Source organism: Sarcophilus harrisii, chromosome 1 (assembly GCF_902635505.1).
Source record: "Sarcophilus harrisii chromosome 1, mSarHar1.11, whole genome shotgun sequence".
Taxonomy (NCBI): domain Eukaryota; kingdom Metazoa; phylum Chordata; class Mammalia; order Dasyuromorphia; family Dasyuridae; genus Sarcophilus; species Sarcophilus harrisii.
Window position 1 is genome coordinate 449,682,266 of NC_045426.1, and position 20,309 is coordinate 449,702,574.

Consider the following 20,309-nt stretch of genomic DNA (forward strand, 5'->3'; position numbering starts at 1 on the left):
GGAGCAGATTATCTTGGGAATTACCAGATTTTTTATTCTTAGTTTTTTTTATTATTTATTTTATTATTTCCATAAGACTGTTCTATTCTTAATTAACAATCTTAATATGTACTTTTGTTTGCTTTTCTTTTTTACCTTTAGAAGACCGTGCAACAGAAACGCTCTCTTTCTATTACTATGGCATCAAAGATTTGGCTACAGTTTTCTTCTATATGCTTGTAGCAATAATTATTCATGCAATAATTCAGGAATATGTCTTGGATGTAAGTACCTAGTGTGACTTTTTTTTAAGGTAGATGAACTTTTTAAATTTTAAGATGAACTTATTATATATTTGGAATCCTTGTAATTACTAATGACTTTTGTTTTGTTTTGTTTTGTTGTTTTAGAAAATTAATAGGCGAATGCACTTCTCTAAAACGAAACATAGCAAGTTTAATGAATCTGGTCAACTTAGTGCATTCTACCTTTTTTCTTGTATTTGGGGCACAAGCATTCTAGTATCTGTAAGTATTTACATGCTAAAATATTCATATCTAAAAAGCTCATATTTTAAACACCAAATAGAAAATATTCTCCTTAAATGCTGTCCTCCAGCCTATCAATTAACTTTGGTTTACTGAAAATTTGAACTTCTCCCTTTTCCTCAACATATCTATTGGTTGGAGATTAGGAATGCTATTAATTTGGTATAAATGTTGAATTTAAGGTGATACTTATTTTTAAATTGAATTGTATGCTGTTTAGTTTGTTTTGTGTTGTTTTATGTAGAACGCCACATACTACATTTATGGTCCCTGAATCAAGAAAATATTTTTTATCTCATATTCACTTGCAGACAGTGCCTCTATTAGCAAAAAAGATTTTAAGATAACAGTGACTTTAAAACTGCTGGTGCTCAAGAGTGAGATGTTTTCAGCCATTTCTTGAAAATAAAGGCAGCCAGATGAAGCGCTTTCCAAAGATCTTTTAAAAATATTGCATGCTTTTTCAAAGAGTACAACAAGAACCTTACTTATATCATTCTAATGGAAAAAATAAGAACTTTTATCTTAAAGTCATTTGTTTCTGTTCTTGTTTTTTCTCTATGTCATCTTCCCCAGATATTTGTTAAACTACAATCTAGAAGTTAGGTTTTCTTAGAAGCATTACTTTTCTTTGGGGAAATGACACTTTTATTTAAAGTATGTTTTGGATATATGAAAGTTAGAATTTTTAGAAGCAGATTAAATAAAATTTGTAGACTATTAGTGAAAAATTGTTTTGTTTAAAGAAGCAAAGCCATGTTTAACAATTTCAGAATGGAAAGCCAAGGTTGCAAGAATCAATAAGAATGTACTCCATTATCTCCTACCTTCTGTTATAAATTGGTTGCTTTAATAACACTTTCCGCAAAATTAGTACAAATTAATGAAGGCATTTGGAGATTAGTTCTACATCCTAGTCCATAGAAACATTGTTTTCTTGATTTACAACGAATTCTATTAAATAAAATTTCCTCTGTAACAGATGTTTTTACCAGCATATGGCAGTTAGTCTACAAAGACATTGTTTGGATATATAATTTTTTTTTTTTTTTTGTATGTCAGTATTTAGTTCACTGAAAAAGTTTTTTTTGTTTTTTTTTTTTTAAATTCTCTTAAAGATTTTGTTTTTTGGGGGCCTACTTTAATAGAGGAATAGGTATCAAAGATTTGCAAGATTTTTCTTGCACAGATTTGAGAAAGGACTTAGAATAAGTACTGAGTTCTGGATCTTTATAGTAGGACATTATAGGAAATTCAAGAAATGGAAATGGAACTATCCTGAATTGGGAGCTATTAATAACAACAAACAACTTCTAACAGATTTTTCTCCTTTTGTATACTGTATAGTTTTCATGTTTTATCAAATTTATTAAAATGGGGTTCTACCTCATAAATAGTTACAAGAAGAAATAATCTTTCTTTTGGATTATCAAGATAGCTGCTTAGTAAAAATAAGGACACAGATTAGAGTAAAATTTAAAGTGTTTTACTTTTTTCAAATAAATGCTAATTAGCTTGACCATCAGCAAGTCAATAAGTATTGTTTATGTACTTTAGATAACTATTTTATAATACTCGAATATTATTTCAAACCATTTACAATAATTAAACTTCAGGAGTGGTTTAGTCCATTTATTTCATCACTGGATGTGATACAATTTGAGCATCAAAGGAATGGAAATAGTTTTCTACTTTATTTTTAAAATTATCTTCTATAGGCTAATTTTTATGTCAATATTGTCTTAGGAGAACTTCATCTCAGATCCATCTATTCTGTGGAAATCCTACCCCCTTACCTTGATGACGTAAGTTATTTTTGTTTGCTTTTATTGATTAAAGAAAATAGTTTTGTCAAATGGAAGGACAACAAATATTAGTTTAGTATTCCTTACAGTTGGTCCTTTTATTATGTTCTTCTTCCCTTTATTCGTTCTTGCTTTTTCACTTCTTTGCTTTCTTCTCTATTCTCTTTTTCTCTTTTAACTTTGATCCATTCATTCCTTCTTCATATTTCCTTTTCCATCTTTTAAGCCAAATCACTTCCCCTTCTTCCACAATCCTTTTCCCATAGTGACTTCTTCCTTCTCTGAATTCTCATCACCTTTATACCCTGTGCCATTCACTTTAAAAGTTGGTTACATATTGTCCAATATGGTTCTCTGATTTTTTTTAAACTTATGTCAGTTTTATCAGTTCAACAGACATCTAAGTTCCTTGACATCAGAGAATGTTTCTTATACTTCTTTTTTTAATATAACTTACAGTATTTGGCAAATAGGATTACTCCATTATAATTAAAACGTGGGGGATGGGTGAATCGAGGAGAAATGTGAAAACAAAAAGCAAGTTATAGAAATGTCTTTACATCTGTATTTGTGAAAATGCCCATTGAGTCCTTTTTAAAAAAAAAAATAATAGTACTCTTTAAATAAGTGTCAGCTGCATTTTATTCTTGTGTTTCTGTAGGCCTTCTAAAATGCCTATTATATGTATCTTTTCTAAAATGTGCAAATCTACACTCTATATCCTGATGCTGCTTCACTGTCTTTCCTTTGGGGTATACTCCTTCTGCTTCCCTTCCTCTTATTGCAAGGATCTTCTCCTTCCTTCCCTTCTACCCCAGAACTAAGTTTGAATCTTATCCCTTCAGCATTAGATTCCTTGTGCTTCCTAACTAGCTACTCTGATAAACTAACCAGTGTTTATGTACTAAGGAAAAGGCTAAATTTCTTTTATGGTAATTTGTATGGTAACCAGTAGACCTACAAAAATAGTGTCCTTGTTTTATGGTAATTTATATAGTAACCAGTAGTCCTATAAAGATAGTGTCTTAAAGAGGGACTGTAAAAATGGGAAATTCAGGCATGTTTTACAAGGCAAGTGCTCGTGGGGATCTGTTTGGAGGTCAGAAGTGTGTTGGAAAGACATCCCTCTAATCACACTACTTCTTTTGTATCTATGTAATATGGATACAGTAAGGAGTTGTATGATAGATATATTTATGATTGACCCTGACTTCCAATATTTGTTTTATTCTGTATTTTTAAATATAATATGTTTTTAAAGTATTTATTTCACTTTCTTGTGTTGTACAGATTTCAAATGAAGTTTTTCTACATATCACAGCTGGCTTACTGGTTTCATGCTTTTCCTGAGCTCTACTTCCAGAAAACCAAAAAAGTAAGCTGGACAATGTATAATTTTTTTTTTTTTTAATTATCTTACTATTGATTTTTTTTTTTTTAATTTCTTGGAGGAACTTTTCTTTTTTAATTTTATCTAGTATCTTTTTTTATTCACATTATCCTCCCTTCTGTTTACCCTCCCCAAATCTTCCTTCCCCTAAAAAAAAAAAAAGTTTTATTCATTCTAAAACATAAGTTTGGGTCATTCATTTGATTTTAATTTAACTCAAACACTTTAAAAGCTAATAAGTTCAGATTTTGAATGGTGCTCAGTGGTCATAATTTTTCAATTGTTTGTTTTTTCCATGACAACATTTTTATCCTGAGTTTGGTCTTTGACTTATACTATAATTGCCATTAGCAGTTTACTTCTTATTTGTGATATAAGGACTAAAACATTAGACAACTGACAAATAAATAGTTCTATGTAAATTTTAGTAAAATGCAAATTTAGTATTGAGAGAACAAATTTATTACTAAAGTGTTTTTAACCAACCAAGTCATCTTATTCTTTCAAAATAAACATTCCTAAAATGGATGGATCCTTTTTTTAAAGTATACAAAAGTTGTGGTTTTTATATAAAGAAAAATCTTAAGTAGAGCAGTTAAATGACTTTGTAGTCTCTTTACTTCCAGTACTTTTCTTAAGGCAGATTTACCTGCTACAGAAATTGTCCTTGCCAGTTTTTCCCACAAAGCCTCTAATATTATCCTCATCCCCTTTCATTAAAATAAAGCTACTTACTGCTACTCTCAAGCTCTTTGCCTGTTTGCATTGGATTTTTAATATTTTAGTCTTTTCTTTTTCCTTCCATATTCTTATGCTTTAGTCACATAGACAGTCTCTCATCCACTTTTCTATTTCTACTTCCAGGAGAAATTATTCAAGCACTCCCTCACTTATAGAACTCTGTAAAATCCTCCCCAATTCACCAAACCCATTCTAATGACACATAATATAGAATCTAATATTCAGGGAGTCTTTTAAGCACTTGACTGACATTCTTATAGATCCTTAACTTCTTATAGATCCTATGAGATGTGTCATTATCACTATTTCATAGATGAGGAGACTGAACTTTAGAGAGGTTACATGACTTGACATTGGTTACACATCTCAAGCTTTAGATACTAGAGTTGAACCAGCTTTTCTTGATTCTAGCACTTCTTACATATGTCTTATAAGGGATTGTAAGCAATTTTAATAGTATTTTTTTTCCAATTACATGTAAAAAGAGTTTTCAGTGTTCATTTTTATAAAAATCTGAGTTCCAAATTGTTCTTTCCCTTTCCTTTCCTTCTGATCTTTCCAAGACAAGAAAGCAATCTGATATAAATTACACATGTACAATTATGTTAAACATCTTTCCATATTAGTCAAAATATTTCTTGATATCAAAAAATAGTAATTCATGAATGAATTCTTTTGTGTTTATTTTGCTTGTTTTACAATACTAACCTTCACTGATTCTGCTAATATACTCCATTTAAAGATTAGCACTTAGCTATTATTGCAGAATAGTTCATTTTGAACAAGGGAAAAAATGTTTATTTTTTTTACTTTTAAGTGTGTGAAAAAGAATTTTTTATAATGTTAAATTATTTTAAGATCAGGGAACAAAGTGGAGGTGAGGGGATTGGATTATGACCACAATTTTTAATGGCACTTACATCTTTAGCGTTGTCTTTAAGGATCTAAAGAATTTTTTGCTATACTAATAATACTTTAGATATATAGTGGCAAGATTCCACTATGTAGTCACTGACATCCTAAAGAGATCTCAGTGGCCATCTAGTCCATACTAGAACCTAAAATAACATTATCAGCAAGTGGTTGTCCAGCTTCAATTTGAATGATTAAGGTAAATCCATCACCTTCAAAGATAGCATTTTCATTTTTGTATAGCTCAAATTGTCAGGAAGTTCTTTCTGTCATCAATTCTCTATTTCTCTCCTTGCAATTTTTGTTTACTATAGAGCCAGACAAAATTAAGTAAAATCTCTCTTCCACATTACAGCACTTCACATATTTGAACACCGTATTGCTTCCCCCCAATATACTTTCTTCTCCATGCTGAATATCTCCAGTTCTTTTCAATCTCTCTTCATGTGACAAAGACTCAAGGCCATTCACCTTCTATGTTGCTCTCCTGGACACTCGCTATCTTAGAAGTTGTCTTCCTAAACTGTGAGTAGGTCAGAATACAAAGGGGAAATTAATCGCCTTATTTCTTGAAGCAATTTTACTCTCATGGAAGCTCAACATAACATTAATTTGGCTGCTGCCATGTCATACTGATAAGATACATTGGGTTTGCAGTTTGATAAATTAAGCTCTATGTTTCTTTTTCAAAGAAACATCTATGTAAGTACACCTTCCCCATCTTGTGCTTGTGCTATTGAACTTCTGGATCCAAGTGTAAGACTTTACATTTATGTTACTTTAATTTCCTCTTATTGGATTCAACCCAGTACTTTAGTCTGTCTATGATTCTCCTGAGTATAATCAGTATGTTAGCTAAAGGTAACAAAGGTTTGTGTCATTTAAAAATTTGAAGGGCATACTATCTATTCCTACTTTCTAGTCATTGGTAAAGATGTTGAAGAACACAAGAGTAGCATGCACACATCTAGAGGACTTCACTGGGAACTAGTGTCCAAGTTGGAAAACCTTAATAAATATGCTTGAAGTCCAACTATTCAACCAGTTATGAGTCTATTCAACCAGTTATGAGTCTATTCAGTTGTATTTATCATGTGATCCATATATCCATTTTTCTTAAATTAAGAAGTTTTCTTAAGCATGACATTTTTATCAAGTGCTTTGCAAAATCTAGGTAAATTATATTTCCATTACTTTTCTGATCAGCCACTTTACTTAATCTTATCAAGAAATAAGGTTAATCTGATATGACCTGTTTATAATGAAGCCACACTGCCATTTTGCATTCACTGCCTCCTTTTCTAAATATTTGCTGTACATTTCTTGAATAATCCAGTCTAGAATTTTGGCAGAAATGGAATTAGGCAGAATCCCTGGCAGAAGTTGCCAATTCAGTTCTCTTTGCTGTTTGGAAAACTGCCATGAACTTTCTCTGTCCTCAGTAAATTTCCAGAAATCCCGGATATTGGATTACCTATTACCTATCACAACTTCCAATCCTCAGGAACTAAAAATATAATTCACTAGGGGTAGGAAGACATGAATTCACCAAGAAAACTAAATGCTCTCTCATCATCTCCTTACTTATTTGAGATATGAAAGAAAGAATTTATCAGCTTTGCATTTTGTCTCTTTTCATTACCACACATACCCCTCCCAAAAAACAATCTCAGCCTTTCTTCACTTGTCACCCAGCATAGCTTTTTCAAAACAAAACAAAAAAATTTGTTATCCCAGGGTCACCTGGGATAAGGTTAAAGCTGCTTAACTCATTTTGAGACTTAAAACTATTTTTATATGACAATTCAGTGTTCTTATTGTTTGTTTGTTTGTTTTTTACCTTTGTTACCTATCCGTGCTTTCATCTTATCTACGTATATTAAAGTTCTTATTCAATAGAAACTGCTCTCTCCAAAAAGTCCAGACCAATAACATTTTTTCATTTTTTTTTTCCTTCTTGACCTCTCTAGCATGTGATGCTGGTTAATCCCCTTTCCTTCCAGGAAACACTTTCTTTTCTAGATTTTTTTCTTATACTTTTCTCCTTGTCCGCTTCCTTCTCAGTTTTCTTTGCTGCATTATCCTTGCCCTTAAAAATAGGCATATCTCAAAGCATTGTATTGGGCCTTCTCTCTTTCTACAACCACCATCTTAATGATCTCATCACCTCCCATGAGTTTAATTATCTCTATGCAGATAACTCCCAGAGCAATAATCTCTCCATCCCTCTTTCTATTGTAGTAGCCTATTAGTTGATCTCTCTGCTTCTAGTTTGTTCAAAGTTTCAATGGTTCTTATTGCTTCTGGGATACAGTCTTTTCTATTTGGTATTTAAAGTCTTTTATATTTTATTTCTAACTTTATTTTTCTGGACTGCTTCCAAATTATTCCCCTTTATATATTCTACTACAAGCTAAAATATCCTGTTTGCTATTATCTATATGCAGTGTTCCATTTCCCAACTCAATGTCTTTTCATAGACTCTCCCCCCAAGCCAGCAAAATACTGAAAGATACTCCTTTTTGGTCTCTATTTCTTAGAATACTTAGTATACTTGAAAATGCAGTCTCTAATCTGTGTTACTTCTAACATTTAATCTTACCTGTCCTCTTCCCCTTCCCTCTCCCACCAAACCTCTCACCAAAACATTTTTTATTTACTAATATGTGTACATGGTTCTTTTTTCCCCATCTTATTTGATTATTTATGTATATATTTGATTCATTATAGGGGGAAAGGAGAGAATAAGCTTTTATATAGCACATATGTGTCAGGCACTTTGTTAGTAGTACTTAATTTGACTCTCCCAAGAACCCTGCAGAGGTAGACATTGTTATTAATTCTTTTTAAATAAATTTGAGGAAATTGAGTCAGACAAGAGTCTTAAGGCAGATTAGAATTCAATCTTCCTAACTCAAGACTCAGCACTTTGTCTACTGTACCACCAGCTACCCCATTCCTATTCTTCTCAAGTTGACTTCTTGGAGAATTTTAGTTCATGGAATCCTACCTATTTTCCCTTTAAACTTTTTGAAATCTACTTTCTCAAAATCTAGGGCACATCCTCTTTTTGAGCAATATTTTCCAGATTTCTTCTAGTAAGATGATTGTATCCAAGTGAATCATCAGTAGTTCACTTTAAATCTTAAGAGATTCTTTGTTATGTCTTGCATCCACATGCCAGAAATAAAACAGATACTTCAGCAGTGCTCTTTTGTCATTGAATAGCTTCAATTGAATGATCTCTTACCTGATAGCTCCTATGGCATTACTTTGTTATTCTTTGGAGGACAAAAAACTGCTTTCTTATTAAAGCCTTAAATTCCTTCCTCTTTAGGAAAAACCTCAAACTGTATTTAGTTGTTCTGTTCTTTTACTTCTTTTTGTCACATCCTTCTAACATAAGGGTCAAGTTTCCTGTGCCAGTGATGATCCTTATTTCCTTCTTGAAGCCCCCACTTCATGTTCTTGGCTTAGGGAGTCAGGGAAGGCATTGAATACTTCATTATCATACTTGGAGTATGGAGAGATGTTCTTTTAAGTCTTTTCATTTTTCCTATAATGGAGATTAGTCTATACTTAGTATATAGATAGTAGTCAGTTGGCAATGACAGTGATATAAATATGTACTTTGTACAGGGCCCTTCAAATTTTATCCTGTTATACATAATGTTTGAGATTCTTAGTCTTACTTTTTTACCTACTTGTAGCTATTTATACCTAACTTTCTAAGTTAGCACATCTGTCTACTTGCATGAAAGATACATACATGCCCACAGACTAATTTTTAGCCAATCTGATCACTGTTTATCTGTATCCTTTGTAATCCTGCATTAATATACTCACCAAGTTTATTTACTTGTAGTGGGATGGGGAAGGACAATTCAAAGTAGTTGATTTTTGTCCCAGATCTTCATGTTCACCAATTCCAGGTGGAATTCATCCAGAGCTGCCATCTAATTTTTGTAGAATCATTTGCATAACTCAGAAGTAGCTAAAAGTTATTTTTAACACCTATAGATGACAGTTGAAAGTAACTGTTTGAAGTAATTAGCATAATTTGCAAGTAGCAGCTGCATATGTGCTAAACAGTTTCTTAAAATTTACTCTATGAAAGTTATTTTGGGAAGAACACTGTCTGGAAAGAATTGGTAAAGAGGGTGACGAGAACAGTGATTGCTTTGAAATGTTCCCACTGGTACAATAGAAAAAAGAAAGCTGCTAGTAGTGGCAATTCAAAAGCTATGTTGATGATAGATGAGGTGTCATTTTTTTCAAAGAAGAAAATACAGAATTTTTGAGACCTACTTTGTAATGAGTTTTTAAAAATTTTATTCGAAGTAGTAGGCTTAGATTTATTGCCACTTACAAGAAATGTTTTTTATAGTTTAAGTGTATATACATCAGTAAATATTACCCTTTAGTAAAGGATACATAAACAACAGAAAATAATCAATCTTTTGAAGTTGAGTATTTGGGAATGGCTTCCAAATCTCAAGAGGTATATAGTAAGTTTTGGGAAATTGCTTTAGGTACTGAGAGTTGAGGGGACTTGCCCAGAGTCAGGCAGATAGTATTAAAGGCAGGATTTGAGTCCAGGTCTTCCTGACTCTATGAATTGAATTCTATCCATTATACTACCCTGTTTCTTAGTAAAACTATCCTTATAAAAATTATTCAGTATGCTGTGGTAACAGAAGAGTACCAGAATGAATATTGTGCATTTAATTGTATCGTGCTTGGGATAATGGTTTGAGAGATTGGAAAGGTAAACGTAAAAATTCATTTGCATTGCAAATATTTTCCACTAAAATTATGAGGAAAGATTAATAGCAATATTCTTGGTAAGGAGCCCAGAATTCATAAAGTATGTCATATTCCCAAAAGTTTTGAAGATAATTCTTAGGATATGAAAAAATTTGGAAAACCAAAAATAGCCAATTCTAAGTCATTTCTATATTAGTCTAAAGCTTCTTTATCCTAAGTCTACAGCTGTTTGGAGAATGACACACAAAAAAATGGGCAGTGCCCCAGAAAGTTATAATGCAGAGGTTTATGATGGTGTAAGCTAGCATTATCCATTCATCCTTCCTTACAATTTGACATTAGTTGATAGAGCTAAAATACTGAACTGGAACTTGATTTAAGTAGCTAACCACAGAAGTGAGTAAATTCATTTCCTGTTAGCAAGTTTGAACTTTTTCTTCTCTTCGGTTAGAATTTTAAATCAGAAAACAAGGAAAATAGATCTGCTTTGAAAACTAACATAATTGGGGCAGCTAGGTGATGCAGTAGATAGTGCATCAAGTCTGAAGTCAGGAGAACCTGAGTTCAAATCTAGTCTCAGACACTTAACACTTCCTAGCTGTGTGACCCTGGGCAAGACACTTAACCATAATTGCCTCAGCCAAAAATATTTGGGTCAGTAGAGAGAAATTTAAATGTCTCAAGCAATGTTCTCTACCTAATTAAGCATTTTCTTTGTTTTCTTTTTGTTTTAAGTTATTAGAATTTTCTTTGGAATGGCATCTTATTCACATTTATATCATTTATACTTTTCTCATACCCCAGAAATTGGATCTTTTTAAATAATAATAATAATAATAATGTTACTCCCATTAGCATCATTGAAAATATACTTTGTTTTAATTTACTTTTGGGATATTAAATTTAGAAGTAACACATTGGATAAAACATTCAGACAAACATCCAGAATTTTATAACTAGTTCCTTTGCTCCATGGAGCTTCATGGGCTCCAACAGTTAATCATACTGAAACTATACAATATTGAAGTTTTACAGTGGAAAACAAAAGAGGTAGTTGGGGTAAAATTTGATGGGTCAGTATCTATGACTATCTAGAAAAAGTTGTCATATGGGAAAATTTTGTTTATTGTAGAGATCCAACAGGAGTGTTTTTTTCCTGATGCCTTAAAACATCATTTTTCCATTCAAAAACTCTCTGATATTGCTTTGTTTGTGTACTCTTCTGAAGGAAAAACATACTATATCCCTGCAGGTAAAGTTGGATAAATGTATATTTAATGGAATAAATATAAAATAGAAAAAAATGATAAAAGATGTGTACATCATATAGTGAGATTCCAATATAATGCACTGGAAGAGATGTCAGAAGGTATTTAATGAGTATTTATCAGCAAATCACATTTTTAGTATTCTGGAATTTTGCCAGTGCTATTAATTTTCTGACCCTGAAAAAGTGTCCTATGCACTAAATGAAATCTTATTTACCCTTTGAGATCATGGCTTCTTAAGATGCCAATTCCTCCACATAGCTCTTTCTGCTCCTCAGCCAAAAGTGACTTTGTTGATTGTCCTAACACTTCATTTTTACCATTTTCACAGTTTTGTTTCATCTGTTTATCTTATTTCCTCTTGGGTAGTGTCTTCATCTTTGATATGCCACACATACATCCCAGCACCTGATACAGACTACTGACAATATAGAATTTTCAAATTAGATTCCCAATAAATATTAAGTGAATTAATTGAAACTAGGTCAACTTCCTTATTTTACAGTTAAGACCCCAAAAAGCTTTATTGAATTCACACTTTAATTAGTAGTAAGGGTATCATTTAATTATTTCATATGAATGTATGACATCATTAGCTTTCTAATATGAACTCAGAAATAAAAAATAGAAAAAGAAATTGAGAAGTAAAATGGGATATAGTGATTTTAATCCAATAATCAATAAAAAATAGTTGAGCACTTATCATACTTTACTCAGTAGCTTGCTGAGAATTATGGGAACACAAAGGAAATATAACAAAATTCTTGCTCTTTAACAGCTTATATTGTAGTTGGGAATAAAGACTCACATTTAAAATAATTAGTTTGCATAAAGCAGGGTTTATTTAATTTCTCATATTTAGCAGATTCATAATGTCATCAAAATATACCAAATAACTAATTACAAAAAGTATTGTATTCGTTGAAGAATTTGAGAAGTCTTTTATGGTGGTCTTCTATCTCAGAAAATGATACTTTTAAGCATCAAAGGAATGCCATCAAATATGCCAGGACTTGTTGAACAACAGAAACAGACTTTTAAAATTTTAGTGTTGGAAGGGTCCTCAAGGAACATTGTCTGATTCATGTCCAAAAAAGAATTCTTTCTCTTTAAAAAAAATCCTAATCTGACTTCATTGGTATAAGAAATTCTGGGGGAGAAAATAACTTCTACTGTTCTGCTTAACCTATAAATAAGTTAACATCAAACTGTTAATGAAGGTTCATTTAAGCAGTTCCTAATCCATCAAATTCTAACATTCATCTCTCCATCTTTGCTTAAAGAGTAACATAAGTTTTTTTTTTAATCAAATGCTTTGCTAAAATTAAAATATATTTTAGATTTAACTAGATTTACAGCATTCCATTGATCTACAAATTTAATAACCTCCATTATAAAAGGAAATTAGCGTAAGCCTGGTGTGACCAGTTCCTTTTTTTTTTTAAAAACATTGAACAAACTTAAATTACACAATAAATTCAGAGAAATAAATTGCTTGTGAGCCCATAGACTATTCAGAGAACCAAATTCCCCCTTCTTTTTTGCTTTTTTGGGGGGAAGAAAGTATAATATTTTCATGATTTGTTCTTAATGAAGCCATGGTGATTATGGCTTATTAATACTTTTTTTAGATGACCAATAATGTTCACTTTGACCATATATCCTAGAATTTTCCCTAGGAATTAAAGTCAGATGTGTTGACCACAGTTTGGAGATATCATTCAATTTCCTGTTTTTGAAAAATGGGATTCCATTTTTTTCCTTCTCTCTTTCTGGAGTTTCTCTCACTTTTCCATAAGCTTTCAGATATTACTTACATTGTCTCACCAGTAACATCTACCACTTTTTCAGGACATGGGAATATTAATCATCTGTGATAAGTAACTTGGATTCTTAAGGCAAATAGTAAAAATTTAATAGTTCTATTTTCTGTCTGTTAACATATTGAATGTTGATTAATGAATGGGATGTGGGAGAAGCAGTCTTAGCCTCTTTTTCATCTGTTTTCCATAACTTTAAAAAAAGAGCAAATAAACCTTTTTTTTTTTTTAAATAAATCCTTAGCATTCTGAGCATTGGCACTCCTGGTGCAGTATTGTGCCATACATGTATTCATCCTCTTTCATCTTCTTCTCTTTACTTATATTGTCTTTTTTTTGGTGCATTTTGAAATGCGCTAACCAGATTGGTTAGTGAATTCCTTGGGAATCCCATCCATCTTTTCAAACAACTGTCATTTTTTCCTCTTCAATAGAATTTTTTTCTCTTTTGAGTCTTCAGATTTTCATTCTTGAGAAGGTCCCATTCCTCTTTGGCTGACTGCTGTTGAAGCTTACCTATCTTTCAGAAATTAAACCACAAAGGCTTGTGGATCTTAGAAATGAAATAAACTTTAAGAGAATATATAAGAGAATAAGATATTACTTTCTTTATGGTTAAGGTAATCTAAGGCCTAAAAGCTTAACGCTAGTATGGGTAGCCCTCAAAGACTTAATGCTCTTGGGTTCTTTGCTCTGTGTCTATAGAGACCATATGTCCCAGATGCTCCAGAATAGTCCTAATTTCTAGAACAAGAAAATTTTGTGGTTTTTTATATGGTTTTTCAAAGTCTTGTTTTACCTATCTTAGTTGTACTCTTCTAAGCAAACACTCAATCCAGTGGAAGAGCATGTTTCTAGTTTAGAAGGTGTTTCTTGTTTTTACATCAGACTGCTTCTCTGTCAGTGTGCTTTAGCTAATTTTTTGATTCCTTTTTCTGTATTAACAGGAAGATATTCCACGACAACTTGTCTATATTGGTCTTTATCTCTTTCACATTGGTGGAGCTTATCTTTTGAAGTAAGTTGTAGGGTTTTTTTTAACCTCTTTTTATTCCTTCTATATATAGCAATTACTAAACTAACAATTGTTCAATATAATTGTTTCTGTTTTAACAGCTTGAACCATCTGGGACTTGTTCTTTTGGTGCTGCATTATTTTGTTGAGTTTCTGTTCCATATTTCCAGACTGTTTTATTTTAGTGATGAAAAATATCAGAAAGGGTAAGTTATTTGTCATGTCACTAAACATGGCACAAAAATATTTTAAATCCATAGCCAGGTTATTCGGTTTTATACAGTTGCTTTCAAAAGCTTTAAATAGTGAAAATAAGTATTTGATGTTACAAAGTAGGTAGTAATGAGTTTCTTTAATTAACTAAAATGCTTTTGGATAGGACAGAAGCTAACACAGTAAATATAATTTGAAAACAGAATTAGAAGGTAAATTATAATTGGACAAAAATCTAACCTAGCATATGTTTTTGGACTTTTATTCTAATATTTCTGTGATCATTTCTTGTCTCATTTGCATATGATAGTGAATTTGACTTATGAAATTTGTCTTACAGATTTTCTTTGTGGGCAGTTTTATTTGTTTTGGGAAGACTTCTGACTTTGATTCTCTCTGTATTAACTGTTGGCTTTGGCCTAGCAAGAGCAGAAAATCAGAAGCTGGATTTCAGTACTGGAAACTTCAATGTGTTGCCTGTCAGGTGCAGTAAATTTATTGTTAGCAAAGTCATTTTGTTCGGCAATAGGTTTTTCGTGGATTTTGTTGGAAAGATTCATGCTGGAGAAATTTGGGAACTTGATCCACACAGAGGAGAAAAACATTAATTTATATTAAATTCAAATATTCATGTATTTAACTGCAGGGAACAAATAATTAATTGAAAATTTTTACAGTATTTTACCATCATCACAGCTTTTTGGTTTTTGTTGGGTTTTTTAATAGAACCACAATGTTTGGCATTTAAAGTCCTACCTCAGCTTTCTTCTCCCTTTCCTGTCTTCTTACATCTTTACCCTGTCCAGTATTGATAAATTCAGTGACATTGGCCTTCTTGCTATTCCACAAAGGAGACCCACCATCTCTCAAATCCACATACTTTATCTGGCTACCCTTGTGTCTGGAATCTTTTCCCCTTTTCCACCCTGCCTCCTGGCTTCTTTAAAGTACCCACTAAAATCCTATTTTTTACAGAAAAGTTTCCTAATCCATTTTAATTGTAGTACCATTCTTCCTTTAATTTTCTGTTTATCTTATAGATAACTTTGTTTGTATGTGTTTGCTTGTTGTTACCCTCCATTTGACTATGAACTCCTTGAGGACAGAGACTGTCTTTTGCCTTTCTTTGTATTTTTGTATTTTCAACAAAGAAAGAAAACATCATCCCATGAGAAGTTTAAGACAGATTGAGAAGAAATAAACAATTTTGTCTAGGCATATGATAGCATAATATAAGTTAACCTCTTTTTGAAAGAGAAAAGCAATTTTCCCCTTAAATTTTTTTGTCCTAATGTATTCTTCTTCAAAAACTTTTCTCCAGTTACACATAAAAAATCATTTTGGGGGGTTATTTATATCCATTGGTATAAATAAATTTGCATCCATTGGTGTTTTTGTTTATTTTTACATATTTTCTTATGAATCATGTTTGAAGAGAACAGTCAGAACAAAAGGGGGAAAAAAACAGAAGGAAAAAAAAGTGGACATAGCATTTGTTGATTAACATTCAGTCTCCATATTTCTCTGTATGGATGTGGCAGGCTTTTTCTATCCAAAGTTTATTGGGATTGCCTTGGATCACTGAACCACTGAGAAGGACCAAGTCTATCATAGTTGATTATTGCACAATCTTGCTGTTATGGTGTACAATGTATTCCTGCTTCTGCTTGTTTTGCTCCGTATCAGTTCATATAAATCTTTCCAGACCTTTCTAAAATAGGCTTTTTATCATTTTTTATAGAACTGTAATATTCCATTACTTTCACATATCATAACTTATTCAGCCATTCCCCAATTGTTGAGCATCTACTCATTTTCCAACTCTTTGCCAATCTTGATGTACTCCTAATATTTTCTGTTTATTTTTAAATATGTTCACAGAATTGCTGTTCTTGCATCAATTTGTATCACTCAAGCATTTATGATGTGGAAGTTCATTAATTTCCAGCTTCGAAGATGGAGGGAACATTCTTATTCTCAGCCTCAGATTGTAAAAAAGAAGTCTACAGTAACTAAAGGCAGGTCTTCTAGAAAAGAAAAAGGTTAGTGTTGCCGGCTATGAGTAAAACAATCCTTGAAGTAAAAGGAAATGTAAAACAACAGCCGAGTTTCTTTTTTTCAAAAGAACTTCATAATACCTAGGGTGCATTAAATGTGATGTGGCACCAAAACCCAAGGCAACCCCTCCTACTCAGACTAAACTCTTTAATTTTCCTGCCACCATGGTAAAAGAAAGGAATTTCTCTCATCAAAAGCTTTCCCTGAACCTTAACCTTCTCTTTACACTCTCTGTGGCTTTGTTTTGGTATGTTGGTCCCGAACTTGATGTATTGCAATCAATCCAATGCACAAGGTCTTAGTATTCCATTAATCTTTTACCAGGGTATATAAAATATCATTAGTTTATATTTAAATATATTTGATTTCTCTGCTGTCGAGGCTACTGATAGTTTAAATATAAAAATACTACAACGAGATTTAACTACAAAACTCATTTGATCCATTTTCCATTGTTTTTATCTTTTCTCTCTTATTTTTTTTCTTGTTCTTTTCATATTCTAGACATGTGAACCTAGCCAAATGTGGATAATGTTGTTTGTGCTACTTGTTACTAGGAGGAGACTTACGTGACCTTGAAGTGCTATATAAACATAAATTTTTACTATTTTCTTTGTTCTCCTAATCTGTGCCTCTGGCTTCTTTTCAAAACTATCCTGATATTGAAATCATGTCCTGTACCTCATGACTGATAGCTGTACTCCTAGCATTCCCTAAGAAGTTCTCTCCTCAGCCCTGTCTTCTCCTTTAACATGTTCTGGAGTTCTCTCTTTTGCCTATGGGCTCTAACTTTCAACCTCAGCATCTCTCCCCCTTAAGCACTTTTACACTCTTCATTTGACCAACTCACCTCATTAGCTTACCATTCTATCTCTTACCATTCTAGAATCCAACCCTACATCTGCCTAGCCCACAGATTTGGACTCGGGGTCTCCCGATTCCAGGGCTATGCTCTATTCCTTGTGTCACCTAGTTGCCCCTCAGAATAAACTTCTTAAGAAAAAATTAGAAATAAAACAACCTACAATTCTTATATTTTAGTGAAGCAATTTTTCCAAGATGCCCTGATTTGTAGTTGAGAGACCTGAATTCAAATCCAAACCCTGTCATTTAATAATTATATAATTTTGGACAAATTACTTTTCCTTATTTATAATGTGGGGACAATAATATATATGATACTGGCCTCATCTTATTATTGTGAAGAAAGCCATAAATATGAATTGTTCTTGAGAATCCAGAGGGAAAAGCCGGTCTTATTGGACTAATCCTCGAACTAGGTATTAAGAGGCCAATTCTAGCAGATTGTTAATCTCAGCCTTGTTTTTAGTTTACTGAGTAGAGGTAACATTTGGCATTGAGTGACTGAGTAATGTAAGAGAAATTTAAGACCTGGGTTTGAATCTTGGCTTGGTTCTATGACCTCCAGTAAATCAGATTCCCTGAGGCCCAGCCCCAGTTTCCTGCCCAGTCAAACTAGAATTCTAAGACCTATCTTGCCTCATAGCATTTTTGTGACAATTCAATTGAAATATGAATCTCAGATCTTAAGGTCTTAGAGTTGTAGGATTGTAAAATGAAAAGACATTGGACTAATTTGCAGCCCTGTGTTCTTGCTTATGTTACCTGAGGCCATTGCTCATTCATTTTTTCTGTTTCTTCTTCCATAAAATGTATTAATTTCAGAGCAGCAGTTTTCAATGGTGTGTCTCATTTTAGAGGGGGAATAAATGAACATGGATAATTCTTTTGCAAATTGCTTCTTAAAAAATGCTGCGATGTTTTAGATTTCTTTGAAGTATATAAAATACAGCTCTTGTTTAACTTCATTTCCTTCACTTTTAAATGGAATTATAAATATTATATAATATTGGTGGATAGCAGATCTTTCAAATTAAATTATAATTTTTGGCCTTCTGATAAATGACACTGATTCCAAGTCAGATATAATTCAAAGGGGACAAATAGGAAGTGTTCTTAACGCCTGAGATGATAATTTCTTGCATGGAGATTAGTTTTAGGAAGCTTAACATTCTAAGAACTATAGATTTGTTATAAGATGTTTTTTGGATGAGAATAAAATGATTTATTTCTTTACCATATGGTTCTAGGACCTTAGAATTAGGGTCTTATGAAATATGAACACTAAAGAATGGAGCCAGAATTCCATTGTCCACATAAAAAAAAAAAAAAAGAGTGCCTCCATTTTATCTCTGACTCACTAGGTCAGTCATTCTTTGACTTTGCAGTCTTCATTCTATCAATCAGAAATCTCTTTACATACTGAATTCCCAACACCTACAATAACTCATAAACATAAAGATGGTGTGGAGCAAACTTCAAGAAACTAAAGTACCTTCTGCATCATCAAAGATTAAAATGTGTTCTAGATACAAACAAAACAAGCAAACAAAAAAAGAATTAGGGCCTTAAAATCTCTTAAAGTCCCTGTCTTATCAGCTGTTCTCATGGGGAATTGACTGGTTTTATTTTGGTTTGCTTTGTTTACTATACTGAGTGAGAGAAAACTCTTACAAATTCACTTAATCTAGTATTTTGTCCCCTTAACAATTAAGAAATTATTCCTGATTTCCTAATAAAATTTCTCTGTTGTTAGTTTCAGCCTTTTTTTTTTTTTTTATGACTTTTCACAGATATACATAAAGGTAAGAGTACCTAAATGAGACGGGTTACTCTAATTAGAGTGATTCAAGTAGAATATGAATATACAGACTTATGTGTATATATACATATAAACTTATATACACATATAGATAAATGTTTCATTACTCATCCCTTTCCCATCATTCATTTTTTAATGTATATATCTCTGAAGCTAGTCGGTATTGTAAAAACATAAGTGTTTACAGAACTGTGTCCACTGAATCCTGGTGCTGGGGTGAAGAGGATAGGAAGCTAGATCTGCTTGGGACACATGATAAAGCCTATCCCTGGTGACACTGTTCAGGGAGAAACTAGAACTGTGGGGAAGTCTCAGTTTGCCACAGTACAAGGCAGATAATAGTTAATTATGTTGCTATGTCCCAATGGACTAGTTGGGAAGCACTAATACATAATATGTGAGAGATGTTGCTCTTCAACCATTAACTTGTGTCTAAATTTATTGATGCCAAAAGGCTTTAAAAAAAAAAAAAAAAAAAAGGAGTGACTCAAAATTACACTAAAACTTCTCTCTAGAAATCTTGAAAAATTAGTTCTTCTGGATAAATGAATATTTATGATAACTAAGAGTTTATCCTTCAAGTGGTTCCCCCCCCCACTCCCTAAAATTTTGCAGTTCATTTTGGAAAGTTTTCTGAAAGTAATGGTGTTATCTTTTGATTTCTTAGAGTATATTAATTAACCTTATCTTTAATAGGCAAATCTTAGACTGATACTACAGCTAGTGAGCTAAATCCAGAATTGTGTTAGAAGAAGAAATCATTTAATTTAAAAAATCATAGATCTCACGCTAAGAGCAGCTGAGAGGCCATCAGCCTTTCATTTTATAACTGAGGAAAGTGAGCTAAGAGAGATTAGGAGACTTGTCCAACATGGCACAAGTAGCAGAGACGGACTTTGATCCCCACACTCTTTCAACAGTACCACTCTTTTGTGATGACTGAGTTATTAGGAACAATCATTGTGTAGCAAGTTGTAATTTAGGGACATCTTCAGTGCCTCTTGAAGCTGCCAGGCTCTTTGTGAGGCAAAATAACAGTGGGGGAAGTGTTGGATCTGGAACGTCTGGGTTGAGAGTCCATCTTTAGCACTTAGTAACTATGTCTTCTCT

The 20,309-nt window shown here is 32.5% G+C and overlaps 1 protein-coding gene across 2 annotated transcripts in view; it reads left to right on the forward strand.

Annotated features, from left to right (window-relative positions):
• Positions 1–20,309, forward strand: part of TRAM1 (translocation associated membrane protein 1) — a 36,305-nt gene that overhangs the window by 13,785 nt on the left and 2,211 nt on the right. Inside the window, exons 3-10 of one of the 2 annotated variants that reach the window (XM_031946273.1) lie at positions 145–263; positions 390–506; positions 2,274–2,332; positions 3,623–3,707; positions 14,178–14,248; positions 14,347–14,451; positions 14,799–14,942; positions 16,340–16,500. In XM_031946273.1, coding sequence (XP_031802133.1) covers positions 145–263; positions 390–506; positions 2,274–2,332; positions 3,623–3,707; positions 14,178–14,248; positions 14,347–14,451; positions 14,799–14,942; positions 16,340–16,500 — 861 coding nt within the window. Of the gene's footprint in view, positions 1–141; positions 264–389; positions 507–2,273; positions 2,333–3,622; positions 3,708–14,177; positions 14,249–14,346; positions 14,452–14,798; positions 14,943–16,339; positions 16,501–20,309 lie in introns of both variants that reach the window. The other variant, XM_031946272.1, reaches the window with a different exon arrangement.